Genomic DNA, 20,850 nt, shown 5'->3' on the forward strand with positions numbered 1-20,850 from the left:
ACAACACCAGATCGAGAGGGAGGAGAGGTGGCGCGCCGAACGAAGCTCGCCGATGTAGTGGGCGCTCGTGCACCGCCGACCGGCCTGCTGACGCCACCACCTAAAAGGTCCTAATGGCTAGAGGGGGTAAATAGTCTATTAAAAATTTGACAACAACACTAAGCCAAGTGGTTAGACAATTATGAGGCGAAGCAAATATTGCGCTAGCCTACTAAAGATGCAAGCCTCATATCCACAATTCTAGTTGCAATGATCTCTATTTCACACAAAGGCTACATCACTACTCTCTAAGTTAGTGATCTCTCAAAGACTAATTAAAGAGTCTCACTAACCAAACTAACAAGACACAAGCTAGCTCTCAAAACTAGTTATATACTAAAGAGCTTAACTACACTAGAAAAATAAATGCAAGAGAGATAGCGAGGGTTATACCGCCATGGCAAGAGATGATCAATCAATCACAATGAATACCAAAAGAATTCCTCAAAGACAAGATGACACAATGATTTTTTTCACCGAGGTTCACTTGCTTACCGGCAAGCTAGTCCCCGTTGTGGCGATTCATCCACTTGGAGGTTCACGCGCTAATAGGCATTACACGCCTAACCCGCAATCGGGTGCCGCACAACCAACACAAGATGGGGATCACACAAGCCACGAGCAATCCACTGGAGTGCCTTTTGGCTCTCTACCGAGGAAAGATCAAGAACCCCTCATAATCAGAATGATCGCAGCCGGAGACAAGCACCTTCCTCTACTCGACGATCCTCACTGCACCAAGCTGTCTAGGTGGCGGCAACTACCAAGAGAAACAAGTGAATCCCACAGCAAAATACAACCACCAAGTGCATCTAGATGCAATCACTCAAAGCAATGCACTTGGATGCTCTCCAATCTCACCAAATGATGAATCAATCAAGTAGTAAGAGTGAGAGAGGATTGGCTAGGCTCATTAGGGTGTATTCTCAATAGAAATAGCCAAAAGTATGAGCCCAAGCCGGCAAACACATATTTATCGACACTCCAAATAATAGAGTTGTTGGCTTTATTATTGAGCTGTCTGCGCACTGATCGGACGTGTCCGGTGTGGCGACCGGACGCGTCCGGTGGCTCCACGAGCCATGTGTCCCTATTCAAATGAGTTAGCCGTTGGCGTCCAACGGTCGCTTTTGCGCACTAAGTCAGCGTCCTATCGAGTCCAGAGAGCTCCTAGAGCCGCTCGGACTCGACCGGACGTGTCCGGTATTGAAGACCGAACGCAGCCCTGCATCCGACGCTCACACCCGCACGTGCCACCTGCTCAGACCAGACACGACGCTCCGCGTTAGGTCACACAAATGCACTAGGCGTCCGATCTCGTCGATTTTTACACAGAGAGGTCCAGAACCGTGAAAACCATGACCGGACGCGTCCGGTGCGGCCGACCGGACGCACCCCTACGTCCGATCCTTTGTGGATCAACTCCTGCATGCCACATCATCACGACCTGATGTATGAACAGTGAACTATCGGTGTCAGGTCACTCATCGAGCCAAAATACGATCACTTTTGCCGCTGCTGCTCAAGTCTGGGCCAAATACCGGACGCGTCCGGTCCCAATACCAGACGTGTCCGATCATCTCTGCAACACTTGCTCGACCTAGGGTAACACACCGGACGCGTCCGGTCCCAATGTCGGACGCGTCCGGTCACCCAGCGACTAGCGCGATCAACTCCTTTCTCAACACCCTTCTTCCATATTGCCAACCACAAAGTGTCTCACCATAGTGCACGTATGTTAGCAATTTTCACAAGTATTTTCAAGGGTGTTAGCACTCACTAGAATCTAAATGCATATGCAATGAGTTAGAACATCTAGTGGCACTTTGATAACCGTATTTCACGATGAGTTTCACCCCTCTTTAGAGTATGGATATCTATTCTAAATGTGATCACACTCTTTAAGTGTCTGGATCACCAAAATAAAATGGCCCTATCAAATATACATTTGCGTTAAGCCTATTTTGTTTTTCTCTTTCTTTTTTTTCAAGCTTTGAGCACTTAATCATCATCATGGCCTCCACCATCATCATGATCATTATTTATTTGTTCCACCACTTGAATTAGTACTAACCTATCTCATATAAGCTTAGAGCTAAAGATTAATATTTAGGGTTTCGTCAGTTCACCGAAACCAAGAGCTTTTACCACTGGACACCGGCGACTCTAAACGGAGGGGGCGCCGAGGTCACCTACTTGCCTCTGGATCCTAGTGCGTGGAGTGGGGGAGGAGGCGGAGCGGATGCTGTCGGCGTCGGAGGACGATGGGTGACGGGTGGATGGATCATGGCCGGAAGGATATGCGTGTGGATATATGCAGTAGAAAGATGTGGAGCAGGAGGTGCCACGTACGTATTATCTCCTCCTCTTGATTTTCCTGAATTAATCTCCTCTTGATTCGGCTTATGAAGCTATAGGCTGTCATTACGTCTCCTCTTGATTCAGATTAGAAGTAACGATTTCTTATTTTTCTATATGGTGTCATTACGTGTGGTGTCTAATTTTAGCGACAAACTAATAGTCCACACCTATTACCAGAGATTAACAAAAAATCCTAATAAAAATTTATTTGCCATGAGCTCCATTCACATGCATGTAACCAGAGTTGATTTAATACTTACTCCCTCCGTTCCAAATTATAACTCACTTTGCTTTTTTTGGTACATCGATTTTACCATGTATCTGAATATAATGTATGTCTATATACATAGTAAATTAAAAAAGTCAAAGTAACTCGCAATTTGGAACAGAGGGGGTACATGCTTATGTACATATGGTGCAAAATCTGATCGAACTAAAACACATCACTCTCTCACACCCCCAACGCAAAAACAAATGAATCTCCCACGACCCCAACGTATTCGGATGCGTATTGAAGTCTAATTCTAAGATGAATTGGAATAATGACACACTCTCTCAAGGCATACAAGTTAGAGTAGCGTGTGTTTATATGTATCTTGCTGGTCTAATTCTAGGATAAATTAGAGTGACAATTGTTTAATAAATCTCTAAATTGCAAATTGGCTAGATAACTGAACAACAAGTTATGTATCCCGTTGCAATGCACGGGCACGTTTGCTAGCATATAATAATATATAGCTTCTGAACTAGACTAATCGATCCCTGTATGCTAGAGGAAGCGAAAATCATTCTCCTACACATAAACCAACTAGAATTCTCGTTACATGCATCTAGCCTTTTAGTAGGCTTTCGTCGATTGAATGACAATACGATTAAAAGTCTAATAAGTTTACTAAGTATTAAATAGGGATTTAATTACATAGACTTGGAAAAGAGAGTTGTTTTAGTATAGTTTGAAGTGTGTTAAAAGTTCAACAAGAAGGCAAACCTAATGGTATTCCATAGTGTGTTGAAATGGAAGTGAACTTGTGTGTGTTGTTGTGTTGGAAGATAATGGAACAATCTAGTTCAAGTACAAGACAATAATGTAAATTGAATTGATGAGATGACTTATGTGTCGTGGGATATCATTGCATCATATGAAGCCAAGCATATTTATGAATGATAAATGAGACATAAGGATATGCATATGGAATGGTCTCACTTTGAGAACTTGCTTTGGAAATTAATGAAGATGAAAATGGTTTTTATTGTTGTTGACACGAAAATATGGCAATGTGATCAACACGTAGCAAGCCGGAAGAATCTGCTTGATGAAGCAAGGCTAGAAATCCGCTTGGCTTCAAACACAGGACCGATCGGCTTCGAGGCAGGAGGCGTGCCAGTCAATTTGACCTTACAATTGATAAGGAGAAGATAATCAATAGTTTAAGATGGAACATGCCGGTGTTGCACTAGACAGTTCCAAATATACTGCTTTGAAAGCCAATAAATAAGGCCATCGACTAAATAGTCGATATCCAGCATATCCATGAAAGGAAGATCTTTAAATCAAGGATGATTGGCTAATATTAAATGATAATGACGTGAATCAAAATAACCGATGTTCATGAATCATGGCAGATTCATGGTGACTAATTAATCGAGACAAAAATAAGTACAATACACCCAATTATAAAGATCAATGATTTCATCTTTGAAAGCACAAGCTATCGGCTAAACAGTCGATTCAGATTAAAAGGGAGATTATAACATGTATGTAATCAACTATCTAATAAGAATAAATTTATAAACAAACTAGATTTAATCTATTAACATCATCAATGAGGTTCGACCGGATCGATGTAGCTATGGTAACGATAATAAACTAAAACCAAAAAGCTTATAGATCTATCCATATTTTTGATAGTTTAATGGTACAAGCTATGGATGTGAAAGCATACGCAAACGGCTAAAATAGCCAATTTCAAACGTAGTAAACAAGCAAAGCACATGTCTTAACCATAAACAAACTCATTAATTAATAAATTCTAATCTAAAGTTCCATCAGTGAGGTTCAACCGGATCGATGCAGCTATGGTAATAACGATAAATCAAACTTTATCAATTAATGAATCTATCTAAAATTAATTCATGCCTTTGAAAGCGTACTATGTATAGTTCAGATCGAGATAAAACAGCTGATCTTAACAGAACGAGTCATCAAATTTAAGATCTGATTGTGACAAAGCCAAAATACGACCAATTGACATGATATGATACCGATCTATCTCTATCTTAACCGGATAAATTGTGATATCATTATAACTAATGAAACATTAATTATAATAAGATCGATAACTAGATGAATTGACCAAAAACAACAAGAAGAATCTTACTAATCTTAGTCAAATTCGGTAACTAGTGACCTTGCAATTAATATAAGATCGATAACTTTGATCAATATTAGTATCTACAAGAGATCAATCGGATGATGCAGCCTTGCAAACAATGATACGAATCGATAACTAACTTATATTATAATTCACAAGAGATTAAACAGCTGATGCAGCCTTACAAACGATAATACAAGTCATGACGGTACTCACAGACAAGCCGGAGGTTGATCAACCGATGCAGCCCTGTTGTTGAAGAACTCACCGAGATCTATATTACTCCTACTCCTAAGGGTTGACGTGAAGCCGAAAAAGTAAAGATTACAATTGGCCGCAACCCTTTATATTTATAGGGGTGCCTGGTCTATGGCAAGGTTGGTAACTATACAAGAGTTCTATACATGTACATGCTAAATTAATTCTCTCGTACATAAAGCCTAATAAAATATTAATAGATTTGGCCATCAACTTTGATAACCTTCCATGATTTTCTCCTTGGTTGCCTTCTCCCACGTGAACTCCAGCGCAAACAAAAAAATGTATAATCTCCGTGCAGCACATTACTCATGCACGACCAATCATATTTGGCTATGTATGTATGTATGGATAAACCGAACATGCAAGTCTAGTGTTCACATGTGCATGCATATCTCTAATCTTCTAGCTTTCCTTCTCTTTTCCCTTATCTTCACGTGAAGAATTCTTGGACACGAGGCTTCTCCCAAAATATATTAAATAATATCTCCTAACTAGTAAAGAGCTTCCTAGACGTCAAGCGTTTATCCCAAAATATACAGAATAATTCCTTTCCTCCCTTGCACGTAGATGATACACCGTGTGTAGCCTGGCAAATTAAAATATATTTTCTTTCCTGTCTCCTTCTTTGCCTCTTTGACCATTGATCAACGTTGTGCTTTGCTTGGACTCTCACTAGATTCATACTCCTTAGTTTGATGCTGTATAACTTCCTATTTTGGCCTCCGCAGAATATATACAGGACACCGCCTGGTAATTCTCCTGTTTGTTTCGGCAGCTGTCCGAAATACCACGTATGCACGCTATCGGCCGATTCTTTCCTTTCTAGGGTAAGCTTGCCAATTTTTGGTGTAAATAATTATTGATTCAAATCAACCTATGTCTTGGGATGGCTTGAGACGGTGAAGATAGTAAGGAAAATGTTTTGAAAGACCAAGCAAGAGTGAAGGGCAAGCGACGACTTGGGTGCTGATGGACCACGATATGATTGTGGTGAAGAAAAGGTACTTGCATTGAGTCTTAGCACTAATCAAGCTATGGGAAGGCACATCGTGAGGAGAATCAAATCATTATAGCAGGATTTATATGAAAAAGTGACTTGATGTCATAAAGTGAACTCATATGGTTGGAAATGGTATAAATCACATGTTGAAGGTGGATTTGGTCAAGAAGAATGAGACAAAGATTGTTGCAACCCTTGTGAAGACATTTTGAAAAAATGGCATATGAAGAGTCATGTAAGCTCAAAATATTGAAATAGATTTTACCTTTTATCTCGAGTATGAGTATGCTATACTGTCAAGAGGGATACAACATTAAGTGTGTTGACAAGTCTCGATGCTCAAACTAACTAAACCCAAGTGCTAACTTGAGAGAAACACTTGTCACAACACTTGCATATGGTGGTCTTAGAGCTTGTTTTTAGTTGGGACCGACAACCCTCTAAATAAGCTTTCCATAGAGTCAAAGATCATCAAAATCAGAGTTTAGAGTAAAAAGTTATGGCTGTTTTAGCTGAGCTATTCTGATTATTCCAAGTAGGGTTAGAAAGTCCGATTGAATTTATTATCAAGCCTTGCAGAATTTGATTTATTTTCCTGATCAGAAATTCTAGTCAGGATTTTAGGTTTCTAGAACTTCTGGGTTGGAAATTCCAAATGAATTTTTGACCACAGAAATCGATTTATTTTCCTGGATCAGAATTTCTGATCCGGGTTTAAATTTCTGATTTCTGTAACCTTTTCATGTGTAGTTGTCCTGGTTTTGAACTTACTCTCCTAGGGATCAAAATTTTCGATAGGGATCCAGATTTTTTATCATAGGTAAGTGACATAATGGATAGCTTTGGGGATGTGTATTTGTACCCCCTTAGAGGATCTCCAAGAGCCTTTCTAAATTTCACTCTCTAAATCATCATTTGAATAGCCATTTACATAAAAATCGATTTCTATATCTTTTCACTCTCCAACAGTTTTTCTATATCTCATGCGCTCTAGAGAGTCATTCTTGTCTTCTATATTTGGCTAACGAAAAATCCAGAATAAAAGATGGATATATTTGGATAACCATTTAGGGAACCTGTTGGAGGATAGTTTTTCACTAAAATCTTTAACCCTAGCATTTAGGAAAGATACAGAGATTCTCTTGGAGGTGCTCTACTCCCTTTCACTCCATTTGGCAACTCCAACCACGAAGAGGATGCTACCACGACTCCTATACTTCAAGGGGCTAGTGACTAGACAATCATCATTTGAAGAAAACTTAGCCCTAGAATCATCCGGTGTCGCTGTGGGATGGCATTCGACCATGCTGGCACGCTAGAGGTGGTCGATGATGTACTGTTAGTGGGACAAAAGCAAGCCATCGAAGAAGCGCGTGACGGATATGCCGAGGAAGTGGTTTATGGTGATCTCAAAGTGAAGGTGCCCCGGGATGCGTTGCAGGAGGGACGTAGATGACGCTATTAGGATGATGTTGTCGACATAGAGGAGGTAGGCGATACTGTCTCCATCTTTGTGTACAAAGAGAGATGACTCAGACTTTCAATGCGATGAAGCCATTCTAATAGATGTATGTGGTGAAGCATTGGCACCAAGCACGTAGAGCCTGCTTAAGACCATACACGGACTTCTGCAGGAGACAAACATAGTCAAGACCATGAAGAAATGTGTTCTCATGTCGAGATGATGAATGGGTACATGAGTGCAAGGCAACGATGCTAATGGCAGAATAGATAGTCATTGGTATGACAACTAGGCTAAAGGTCTTGTCATAGTCGATGTCATGCTGCTGAGAGAAGGCACAAGCCACCTAGTGGGCCTTGTGACAAGCAAGTGTTCCATTGGAGTGGAACTTATGTTTGAAGATCCATTTGCCCATCACAATAGTGGCATGAGGTGGTCATAGTACAAGGCACCAAGTATTGTTGTGAAGAAGAGCTTGAAACTCATCTTCCATGGCAGTGCGACAGTTAGGATCAACCAAGCACCCGTTTGGATGAATATGAGACCCAAATAGAGTTTAAAGACCGAAATGACACACTTTCTGAGTTTGAGGACCGGGATAACACACCCCCACAAGTTTGAGGACCGGCCATGAACTTTACTCCTCAATATATATGCATTGTTATGTATGATTTTGAATGATAAGCTGGGCCTGATGAATTTTGACACAAACTATGGTCCCTATGACCATTTCCTAGGATGATTCGTGCGATGGGAAAGATGCTGATGCAGAGGTAGTTGATAGTGTAAACATGTTGATCTATATCTTGTTCTGTTGTTCAGATTTCTGTGAGAAGTATAACATCTTGTCCTAGTCCATGATTTTACATTTTACAACTGAACCGTTACTTCCCATTTACTTTCTTCCTGCGTTTTGTGTTCTAGTATTTTGTTTCTTTTACTAGCACTCTTTGATCATTTTCGTCCGATCAGGAAAAAAAGCTTTTCCATTGGCTAACAATTGTCGGAGACATAGAGGTTAACCATGCAGCCACTAACAAGTTGATAGCATCCCAAGATTTCCATTCATTACTTGATTTATCCTATGGCTCAGGCATTTCTCCATTGACAAAGACTTCAAGTTTCCTAGCTTTCAGCAACAACAATGCTCTCCTAGACCATGCCAAATATTTTTTATGCCTTCCAACTTGATGTCGATTGGCATCAATTCCAGTTTTTGGCTTGTGTCTGAGCATGGCACGACTTCTTTACTCAACGATGAAGCTTCATCCTTCTTTGCCGTCAACAATTCAACCAATTTTCTGAGAACCTGCTCAATTCCTTGATTTGTTCCCGATTGCCTAGGTGCTCTAGCTAGGCTTCTTGTATTCACAAGTGCTTCAAGACGCAGCAGCAAGAAAGCAGCAGCACCTCCAGTCTTCTTGCCTCCAACCAAGATCCCCTTCAAATCCCATGCAACAGCCAAATCCACTACTAGGAACAGTACACAAGGAACCTGCTGCAATCCTTCCTCCTCTCTTGCACAATCTTTCCCGCACTGCTTTCTTCCATAGTTTCTCCGACAACAATCCACCCATGCTGCTCCAATCGAGCACCACCACACAGGCCCTGCACACTTTCGTCGTTGCACGCTCGTGCTTGCAGCCCAGCCAGACGTCGATGCGCTGCTGCTGCCTTGACCTGTGGACTATGGTCCACTAGCTCCACCACGCACTCCCGAAGTTCCAGAGCAGCGGTCCTTCTCCTCGAGGTACACCGCCCCGCCTCTGCTCCTTCACCACCTCACCTCTATAGTAGCAACACACGCCAGCAAGTGCTACTGTCGCTCCTCTAGCACTACGCGATGCACGTAGCAGCGTGCCTACAATCACTGCTGCCGCTCCTCTGGCCTTCCATGATGCTCAACGGGATACTCTACGTACCGCCATCTCCATTGGCGCTCTCTCAATGGTTCTGACACCATGTTGACTCAGATGGGGAAATTTCTAGAATCTGTCAATGATCCCTTCTCAGCCCTTCACTATATCTTTTATGTCTTTTACAATATAGTCCTTGTAGGGTCATATAATTTACAAACACACCAATCTCCATATATAACAATAGTTTTTAAATCATGTAGGAAACCTTTAGCAATAAAATTGGAGATAATCATCCTACCTTGGTCATCCACATCCTTGTAGCTTTTTTCTTCAGATGACAATTGATTGTAGTTCAACCTTAGTATGGATAAAACATTATCCAAAAATGCAGCATTGGCTCTGATGTCAACTTTAGCAATCGCTTCCCAATCAGCTAGTCTCTCCTTTGTGCTCATAAGGCTACTCATTACTCTCAATGCTAGAGGTAGACCATTGCACATTTCAACAATTTTCCTACCAAGCAGCACAAATTCTTCCTGGTCTTGTATCCTATGGGAAATGCCCTCTTAGAGAAAACTTCCCATGACTCATGCTTTGTTAGACACTACAACTGATATGCTTGCAATGTACTCACTATAGAGGCTAAAGGCGTGCTCCTACTGGTGAGTAGTATACAACTTCTAGGCCTAGAAGACGAGCATAGAGCTGGCTTTAAGTGTTCCTCAAGCAGAATGTCTCCAGCAGCAAAATCATCAAGAACTAACAACAAACTTCTTTGAGAGATGGATTTACCAAGACCCTTTTGCAAACTATTGGTTTGGCCAACAAAAGAGAGAGAGAGAGAGTTGAACTAGTGATCCAGCCAAAGGTGCCTCTCCACCTTTTATAGGAGAGGTGGGAGAGAAGATTATCTTTATGTGTAGCACCCGATTTTAAGAACAAAACCAGATACGCACCATATGTGAGCCTAGGAAGTCAAATCTCATATATAGCTATCAAAAGACAATGCTTAATATAACGTATTATTACAAGAGATATAACCTTAGACAGCACACAACGGAAAGACAACTCCGATCTTTAGGTGAAGACTCTAATTCCATAGGGACAACTGACTGGTTGATCACAAGCCTAATTCCTCCAAACTCTAGCAATATGGTACCCATCCGGGATTTTTATCTAAATATTTGAAAAGTAAAGCAAGCGTAAGTACATGTCATACTCAACAAATATAACATGGGGTTCATGAGGCTCAAAAGGCTAACACTGGTTTAACTACGATTAGCTTTTAATGAGTCATGATTTTAGCAATTGGGTGGCAACAAGTTTATCCACAAGCCCATATAAACACATGATAATGTAAACATGAACAATGAATAGCATAAATAGTAATCATTAGTGAGCATCTTTATCATCAGTATCATCAGTGTTCATCATCTATTCCATAAGGGTCCAAGGCCGCTCGTGATCATGAGCATGGCTGTTATAACAGTTTTACACTCTGCAGAGGTTGTACACTTTCACTGTGAGTCGTGATTTACCCTTTCGCCCGAGGTGATCAGCCTCTTAACCCACTACCAAGGAAGATCGGCAGGGTTCACTATAAAGCCTTTCAAAGGTTCCTCTAATAAGTTAGGGCCGCTAAGGATTCCCCATCAACCAGTAAGATCCCTCCCCCAAGGGGTGACTAAGGAAACCAAAGTGCACTCCCTTGGTACGCCAAAATCAAACCAATTGGAGCCCCTCTTGCACCATAAAGGTAACCACTAACAAGCTAGAAAAGATTCTCATACTTGACTAAAGCCAGAGCCATGTAGCCCTCACAGCTATACTGTATGTCCCAGATGTTCGTTTACAGATAAGTCCTTAGGGAGAGGAATCTGAAGCATTTAGAAAGTAGCTAAACACTCCAGCCCTCTATTTCTAAGTTGCTAAAAAGTCATGTTTTAATGTTTATTGCATATACCATTAGTCAAGTTACAAGATCATGACTTTGGTTGAGCACCAAAATCATACTATCCAATGCATAAACCCATAGGAATCAAGGTACAAGATAACAAAGTACTAGGAAATCCTTAGTGGTAGTCAAGGTTGACACATGCAGCATGAATTAAATGATTAAAGGTGTATAGGTCTACAAGAATGATCCCATGCTATACTTGCCTTAAACTCTGATCCTTCTTCTATTGAATTGTAACCTCCAAAGAACTTCTAATCACCAACTTCTTTTATATCACCAACACAAAGCTCCCCGACTGGACATGATCATAAAAGCACCACACAAGCATCCATGCAATCATACACGAAGCAAACAATAGAACTAAATTAGAACATTAAACCAACATAATAAAACAACAAGTAAAAGGGTTTTAAAGATGTTCTACATGTTACTATGAACACACAGACGTGAAAAAGCACTTTAATCGGAGCTATAACGAAAAAGTTATGAATTAAACAAGTTTTTCTTTAATAAAATAATAGATTAAATCTAACCTCGAATTCCAAAAGTTGAAAATATATTTAACAGTAGGATGAACATGTAAATTACGCAATTACGAATCTAACGCAACTTGAACAGGTCAAATCAGAGTTGAAACAGAGAAGTTATGGCCTAAAGAAAATAGTGGCAAAACTGTAAATAGATGAAAGCGTATTTTAGATCTAACCGAAGAAACTGCGTTTTCAAAAGAAGAAAACATATTTTGAATCTAACAGAGGGAATCTACGCTTTCCAGAAAGAGAACGTATTTAGTACCTAATCCGAAGGAAACTACGTTTTCAAAAACAGAAAACGTATTCTAGGGAATATGCTTTGGACCGCGGGTTTAAACATGGAAAATTTCAGGGGCTCTTTAGCAAAGTTACCAGCCAAAGGGGTACCGACCAATCTCGGCCATTGGATCAAGGATGGGTGGCAGAGATTAGATGGGAGGAGATGAGTGAGGAAATGGCCGCCAGAACAGTAGGGCCGACATGGTGGAGCCATGGCCGGCGACCGCAGAGCTCATCGGCGTTCTTGGAGAAGAGCCTGCAGGCCATGACAGCGTGAAGAGATGGCATCGGAAGAAAGAGGAAGTGAAGGCGAGCTCACCTAGGGGGCTATTGTCGACGGTGGAGGCATGGAAGAGGCGCAATGCCGGATGGGCGGTCGGTGAGCACGGCAGCTAGGGTTCTATGGCGACGCTACGAGCTCTAGCGAGGTTACGGCTGTGCTGAGGGTTATGCGGGGGAAGCATCACGGTGCGGGCTCAGTATTTAAGGCCATGGACACGTGGGGCGCACGGCACGACACGAAGGCAAGACAAACGTGGACTTCGGAGCGACAGAGAGAGTTCAGGAAGGGGACGACTAAAGGTGGAAGACGACGTCGCGCTGACACACAGGGCCTGTCTATTAGTGACACCAAGTGAAAGAGAGGAGAGCACAGGCAACGCGATGCTGGGCCAGCTCACGAGCGGAGCGTGAGAAAGTAGATGGGTTGCGTGGAGAGGAGAGCTAAAGCGGCCATGTGGAAAAGGAAAACGCCAGTGGGCGCACTAAGCTACGGAGGAGAGAGGAAGCAGGTTGCGCAGGAAAAAAGGGCTAGGCCACTTGGGCCAGAAGCCGAGAAAGGGAAAGCTTCCTTCTTTTTCTTTTTTTCCCAAGCTTTTCCCAAACTCATTTTCAAAAGCAATTCAAATCATTTTAATTTAAACAAAGTCACACATTCCAATAAATCCAATGCACCAACATGTATGCACAAACAAGTTGCTAAACCTTATAATCAATTTTAATTTTAATGAAAAGATTTGTTTTCCTATATTTTCATGAACACATAAATACAAAATTAAATCACTTTAACTCTATTTCGAAAAGAGCAAGTTTTAGGGTGTTACATTATGCCCCTGATAGGGTTTGTATTTATAGAAATGACACTAGAGGCTACAAATGGACCCCTAGTGTGGTTTGTATTTAAAAAAATGCCACTAAAAGCTACAAATAGCCCCCCCCCCAAATATTGTTTTGTGAGCCCTAGGCTATGTAATTGGGCCCTGAACATGATAATGGGGGTCCTCAACATATGATGTACCCCCCAATAGTAGCCCCTCAGCTATTCAGTTTTGATCGAAAGTACAAGACCTAATAGTTGAATACAACAAAGTGTGGCCCAATTACAACTTAGACTCGACACATAACTTTTGTCTTTTCATATCTCTAGTTAGCCTTCGGTATGTCTTTGGCTAATCTTCTGTGGTTGTCTTCGCTCTAACCTCAAAGATCATGTCCTTAGTAGCTCGCAACTTTGACCTTGAGCCCTTTGTATCCAGTTTTCGCGATTTAGCTTTTGCCAAAGACACTGATGTAGCTGATGCGGGTGAAGCAGTCGACGCAGGCAAAGTAATATGTAGATGATCATGATATGTCTTTAAGCTTTCACTCACAGGCGCTAGGCAAAGCTTTTGTCTTCGGGCAGATTGCTTGCCCAATGCGTTCCTCGCCAACCCCTCTTGGCTGGTGCTTGTGCGAAATTCTCTCAAAGATGTTGGTGACGGTCGTCCCACTCCAAAAATTAGGCGAAGGCGAAGTCAAAGATGTCGATGGGGACACCTTGCCAAACTGTTGATGAAGTTGTTGTTGATGGCATCGATGTTGTTGGCGTGATCCCTTGTCAAAATGTTGGCGAGGGCGTGGTCGACAGTGCGGGAATCGGTGGCAAAACCCCTTGTCAGAAAGGTGGCAAAGGCGTTGTCGCCAAAGTTATTGTCGAACCCCTAGAGTTTATGGTCAAACATCTCTTGAAGATGTTAGCGGAAAAAATTTTTGTTGCCGGGTAGTCGGCCCTATGGGGAATCCTTAGGATCCTGGTCCATTAGTACTGATGATGGAGGTGACGTTGTGCGCTCCTCACCAAAGTGTTTGTTTTGAGAGAAATTCTTTCATGTATTTTAATTCAACGTTTGCAGGCATGGTAGGTCTTGGAAATGTCGTGAATGGATATGCTCCTAATCCGATTGGCGGCGAGAGCTGTGCTTTTGGATTATTCCAGTGGCAACCACCATACCCTTTCAGAAGAAAGGCGAAAGGTTGCAAAATGTGCCCCTCGACGTTGACTTTTAGATTGGTTCGATGCTAACGCCCGCACCTTTTCAGGCGAGTGGCGAAAGGTCGCGAAATGGGCTCCTCGGCGCTAGCTTTTAGATTAGTTTGGTGCCAACATCTCACACCTTTTTGGGTGAGGGGCAAAGGGTCGTGAAATGAGCCCCTCGACGCTAGCTTCTAGATTAGTTTGGTGCCAAGCCCTCACACCTTTTTGGGTGAGGGGCGAAGGGTCGCGAAATGAGCCCCTCGGCACTAGCTTCTAGATTAGTTTGACGCCAACCCCTCATGCTTTTTTGGGTGAGGGGCGACACGTCATGAAATGAGCCCATCGACGCTAGCTTTTAGATTAGTTGGACGCCAACCCCTCGCACCTTTTCGGGTGAGGGGCGAAGGAAGGCGAAAGTAGCCCCTCGACGCTTTTAGACTGTTTCATGGCCATCCCCATGCCTTTTAAGGAAATGGGGGCGAAGGGAGACTAAAGGAGCCCCTCAGCGCTTTTTAGATTATTTCGTCGCCAAATCATAGTCAATGTCACCTACACGAAGCTTCTCGCCGGGATGTTGGTGAAAGCTTGGTTGATGACACACGGTGTTGACTACGACACAAAGTTTGTGAAACATTGATTTGAGTTTTGCTGTTGTCGCATTTATTCTCGACAACGCAGTCACTGAGCTCTTCTTATGTATATCGTTGTGTACATAGAGGTCGAAATGGATGCAGGCGTTGCTCTGCGACTACTGACTATATTAGTACCTGTGCATTGTGCTTATGTAATCGATATCAATATAAAACATGCATTACTTCTTATGAACTAATCTCTTGGGTTTTCAATTGAAGTCATCTTCCACTATGTGTAACTTAATGTTTACTGCTTGAATTTCGTAGGAAGCCATGGAAACTATGCGAGCAGAACCAGTTGCTGATGGGCAGGAACCAATAACTAGTGCTGATGTTGTTTCCAAGGTCCTCTGCCTCTCCCAGGGCAAGGTCCACTCCTAGAGCAGCAGCCACACCATTCTTCTGAAGAATGCTGGTATCCCGACAAGCTCCACCAGAACAGAGATATCGGTGGAGAAAATACTTCGGGAACAGCTTTATGCTGAACAGAAAAGTTTCGCTGCCCTCGTCGAACAAGTGGATGAACTGAAGAGGAAGACAGAAAAGACTAAAAGGAAGTTTGAGGACTTCAAGAGACAGCAACACGAGGAGTACAATAAGCTACGTGAGGATATCATGGGCTTCAGCTACTCTTCTGGTAACTCTCAGTCTTCAACTCTGTGTGGTTTGATGTGTGGACTCGTGTGCAGGTTTGATGTGGTAAAACTCTGTTAGTGGCTTACTACTGATGTGTGAACTGTAAATTGTTTTATTTGATTGCCAGGTTGAATAATTGTGTAGTCATTTGTTGAATAATTATATAGTCAATTTGTGCAACAGTGACGATCTCGAATTATTTTTATGATGAAATGATTGTTGAGCACGTGGTAGAACCTGGACATGCCACGTGATCAAATAAAAATATGACACATGGATGAACCAGTACATGACACGTGAAATAGCCAGGACACGACACAACACGGGCTATTAAAAATGTGAGACGTGGAAGTAAGTCATCAAGCCACATGGCCAAATCAAAAAACGAAACGTGGACGGACAGCATGGTGACGCGTGGTTGAATAAGAAACGGACACGTGGACCAATAAAAATATGACACATGACTAATGAAGAATTGACACGTGCTCCAACGCCAACACGACATATGTGCCAATAAAAAACTGACAAGTGGAACAACAGGACCTGACACGTGGTCCAGTAAAAACCTAAAACGTGACCCAAAGCATCTCCAATGCAACCGGCTATAATATGTACATATAGAAAGCATCTCTAATGAAAGCACCCGCTAGCGTGGCTGCCCCCTACCACGTATGCCAAAACAGTTCTATGACAATTAGTTTTTCGTCACAGATCGAACCATTTCTATGACGAAGTTTTCGGATTGGTCATGCATGTACCAATATGATGCGTCATTTTTTATGAATGAATTTTTGTCATAAATTCATCGTAGAACTGAAATTATGACGAATTTCGCTTTTTCAGTGACGAAAGTTGTTCGTTCGTATACGTGCAGATTTCTACCAGTGGGTCCAACCGTCAATAAAAACGCCAGCGACCATAGAGGCTCGGGGTACCATCAGATTAGTCCGATGACCTGCCAATGGAGCAAGCGTTACAGCGTTTCAGCGTTACACTGAAATTTACCAACAAAAACTAGTTCAGACAAAGCAAACTAGAATAGACACATAAGATGTCTCCAATCTCACTCCTAAGCACGAGTCTACAACGCAGAACAAGTTTTCTTCACATGTAATTGCATAGGGAGAACCCCATAATACTGGAAGCTCTGTGCTAGATGTATTGAGATAGAAACTGCTGCTAGCTTTCTTTTCTCGTCTATGAGTGAGTCTGGGTTCCAATACTCATCATCCCTTTAGAAGGACTGATAGCCCTTCTACCCATACTTCCAAGGAAGTCCTGGACGTACGGAACCTTCAGGAACATACTGATAGCCGTTTGGTTGCATACCTGGCTTAGGGAGCAGAGGCCAAGCAGAAACGCTGACCACCAACAGAGCAAAATGAACGCTTGAGATCGGTTGGCTGGGCCAGACAAATTCTCAGACCACTGTCATGACCTGGCCATGGGCCTATAATAGCTTTAGGGAATGGGTCGTGGTTTAGGCCTGCGTGCCTTTAACTGTGTTGGGCTTTGCCCATTTAGGGAACCATATGTCCATATATACTCTTGGCTGCTGTGGAGATAATATGGATGATGAAATGAACTAATCTACTACCTCCAGACCTTATGCTCTTCTCTCCTTCCCCATTCTTCTTTAGAGAAGGCATTGCCGATCTCGCCCCGCCGTGCGTGTCACCGGCATTTACCTCAAGGGTGGTGACCACCACGAAGCAAACAGCCTATCGATGCCTCCATACTTCCGAATTATATGTAGTTCTGCTTCTGTCGAAGTTTTTTTCACACTGTCAAATGCTGCTTATGGCCCAACTGCCAATCCATGATACTGGGAAACAAGGCCTCTTCTCTTTGAAAATAAGGAAACGTGCATACAGGGACATGAACAAGGCAACGTGTAATGAGATAGAAACTGCCGAGTCACTCTACCAATGGAAAACATCTTCATACATACAGTGACAGGAACAAGGCAACGTGCAATTTAGAAAGACAAGTTACTACAATGGCAAATCCAAGTTACACATATACAGATATACTATTGTAAAGTTGTGAACCATGTAACCTTCTATGCTATTGATAAATAGAGTTGTACTTGATTATGTACTCCATCATCCCAATGGATAGGCAACACTCCTGCCATTTATTTAAAAGAAAAACAAAAGAGAATAAAGTTCCAGGAAAATTACTTTCTATTCAATATATATCCTTGCATTGATAGGATAGGCCATGTACATTGAAATATCTAGATTCCATTGTTGGGCAGGGGAGTCAAAACATTTCCCCACCAAACAGAGTACCTATTATTCCAGGGCGCAGTTACACATTCTTTTCGCCAACGATCGCGAAGTAACTGACTCTAGGCATGAAGGGTGCCAACCATGACAGTTATGGCTTCTCCACGGATTCGGACCCTCTGAGTTTCCTCATCCCACTGCAGACATAGTGTTCCACTCCTTGGAGAGGCCTGACAAGTGACAACATACAGACAAGATGTATGTGATTATGACAAGTTGCAATCTGGAGGATGCTATCAATGGATCAAATACTTCCAAAGCTTGTGCTCAATACCATGAAGGCTGTCATGTCATATTTACCCAGCTTCTGACCCCAGTAAGGTGCCAAGGAGCAGTGTACGCTAGCACAGACCGGGTCCTGACAAAGAAAAAAGGGAGAAAATGAGACGTTACGAAAAAGCTTTCTTTTCATCAGTGGCTTACATAATCTTCAAAGCATACACAGTGCAGGAAGATATTATCTCTTATCACATCAATTCTTTGAAGCCATAGTAACTTAATAAGTGGGAACTAGGAACTGAATTCGTTCCTCAAGAGTGTATCTCATGCTGATACAGAGTTTGTTCATATATCTCACAGCCAATGCAGAGATGGTTGTGGCTATTCATGAAACACTTAAGTCTTAACTCAGGATGATAATATGGTTATGAATGCATCAGTTGACCAGAACCTGTTGATGTAAGATTCCTAATTCCAACATTCCTTTTGAGGACAGATGAAAGATTTGTTACCAACTGTAAGAGAGACTATCTTAGCATGATAGAACACATGTTTATATTGCATTATTACCTCATTTATTCCATATTTTGGGCTGAAGAAACGAGTGACAAAATCATAACTAGATCCTTCACGAGCTGGACCTGTAATGGCAATGCCTCTTCCAGGGCACTGGGCTAGTTCAGCAATGTTAGGACAAACATTTTCAACTTCATCACATGAACTAACTTCCACCTGAGGAGTCCAAAAAGGTTAAAAAAGTGCAGCCAACTATTAGAATGAAAGAAACAAAGTTGGAGAGCTTGCAGTTAAAACAAGAGTTTTGATTATGAAATGAAATGGAGATTGGATTAGTGGAGAGAAGGATGAAAGGAATTACAATGAGGTCAGAAAAAGCAGAGATGGCTTGCAGCTCATTAATGACAGAAGCACCATTTAAAGTATCAGGAAGTGAAAACACCTCTGCAGAATTGTATTTTACCACCGGGATAACAGGAAAATCCAATTCTACAAAGAACTTTGCATCGCTTGCATCCTTCGATCCAACAACTTTCTTAGCTGTTAGACGTCCAGATTTTGCCACAAACTCTATAGCATCACGCTCCACAAGGCCAGATGAGATTAGGTAGTGCGCAGCAGCTAATGTCCCATGCCCACAAAGTTCACTCTGCACAATTAATAAAGTCCAAATATGATTTCTCCAATAGCGTCAGATCAAGAGTATAATAATAAAAAGACTGCTTCTACAGAAGTACCAGATGGTAATTCTGTTTCATGAAAAGAACACTGGAATACAGGATTATGGTGGAAGCTTGATGCAACTTAGATGGCACCAGGAACTACAGCATTATCGTGTAAATGATCTCGAATTTTAAATTATTCAAGTGCCAAGAAAAAAAAAAGTCTCATTTCATGTTAACTGAAGGGGATAAATGACCATAGTGAGAAAATCTCTTCAGTAGTTACAAACAACTAAAGGGATATCAGAAGTTGCAAGGAAACATATAATGGTATAATAAAAGTTGCAAGAGTACTTATTTAACACTATACCATACCATATATCAGTCAGAAAGCAACAAAGTTCTTCTTTGAAAGAAACATATAAACATATGCGCATCCATAACATCTTATGAAGGCCACCCTTTGCAGAAAGAATGGATTATATTTCCTAAGTACTACATTGAAATCCGGCACAAGACACTAAAGTGAACCATCGGTATTGCACAATGAGTAGCATCCTAAACTAATCAAACAACATAAAAATGGCATAATGTTACTCTAGGATGTTAACTACCCCGGCCACTACCTACCTGGTGTCATAGAGCTCTGCACCAATGCGAAATCCCTGCCATATTAGCTCATGTGGTTCGTGATACAGGCATACAGCAGCTCAGTGATTCCAGTTCACTCAGGCACCCTAATGCTAGCAGGTTCTAAGATAAGAAAGTGGAAATTTTGAGACGGAAACAATCACCTCACGAACCGGAGTGAACCAGCGGATACGGAACTGGGGAGTCACAGCCGTAACACCACCCCCTGCAGCATCCGCACCGGCACCGGAACGGACCAGGAACGCGGTGATGGGGGTGTTGAACTCTGCTGCCACCGCCTGCATCCACCGCTCGTCCACATGGTCTCCTGCGGCGCCAGCGTCGTCCTCCAAGAGGCAGACGGCCGCGGGGTTGCCCTTGAACGGCTCATCCGTGAAGGCATCAACCTGGAGGGACAGATCATCATGTTAACAGAAATGGAGCGAGCTAGTTGGTGATAGAGAGAGCTTTGCGACTGACCACGGCGTATCTGAATGCTCTCTTCGGCATCTCGTCGAGCACCTTGGGGGACGGAGGCGGAATCGGAGGAGCTGAGGAGCTGGAGCAGTGACAGGCAGAGGCAGGACAGGAGGAGGGTTTGCCACTTCGACTAGTACACCTATTTTGTTGACCCTGAGTCCCTGACTTCATCATGGATACTTTTGACTAAACTTGGACGCCAGGTTCTCTAATTATTGTGTTCGAAACTGTTACTAAACTACACCCTTTCTGTGTATTCTACGGTGTAATACCAAACTACCCTTCTGTATATTCTACAGTGTAATTGGTTGGTTGTATATGTCCAGCTAAACGCGTGGGACAAAGTTCGTTCTTATTGTTGGTTGCAC

At 42.3% G+C, this 20,850-nt stretch overlaps 1 protein-coding gene across 1 annotated transcript; it reads right to left on the bottom strand.

Moving 5' to 3' along the window:
* Positions 1–17,661: 17,661 nt before the first annotated feature.
* On the bottom strand, positions 17,662–20,607 carry LOC136494151 (uncharacterized). The gene is made up of 6 exons (XM_066490313.1): positions 20,483–20,607; positions 20,167–20,409; positions 19,072–19,359; positions 18,765–18,926; positions 18,250–18,333; positions 17,662–18,145 (listed from the first exon to the last, which is right to left on the bottom strand). Exons 1-6 carry the CDS (start codon positions 20,510–20,512, stop codon positions 18,038–18,040), a joined length of 915 nt encoding a protein of 304 aa, XP_066346410.1. The 5' UTR covers positions 20,513–20,607; the 3' UTR covers positions 17,662–18,037.
* Positions 20,608–20,850: the final 243 nt, after the last annotated feature.

Source organism: Miscanthus floridulus, chromosome 1, assembly GCF_019320115.1.
Source record: "Miscanthus floridulus cultivar M001 chromosome 1, ASM1932011v1, whole genome shotgun sequence".
NCBI classification, from domain to species: domain Eukaryota; kingdom Viridiplantae; phylum Streptophyta; class Magnoliopsida; order Poales; family Poaceae; genus Miscanthus; species Miscanthus floridulus.

What these genes read in the sequence shown, in the direction of transcription:
- LOC136494151 (XM_066490313.1), bottom strand. Translation starts at nt 20,512, where the DNA reads ATGCCGAAGAGAGCATTCAGATACGCCGTG. An exon ending in GAGCATTCAGATACGCCGTG is followed by an intron (nt 20,410 to 20,482) that starts GTCAGTCGCAAA and finishes CTGTCCCTCCAG; the next exon opens with GTTGATGCCTTCACGGATGA. An exon ending in GGTTCACTCCGGTTCGTGAG is followed by an intron (nt 19,360 to 20,166) that starts GTGATTGTTTCC and finishes TTAATTGTGCAG; the next exon opens with AGTGAACTTTGTGGGCATGG.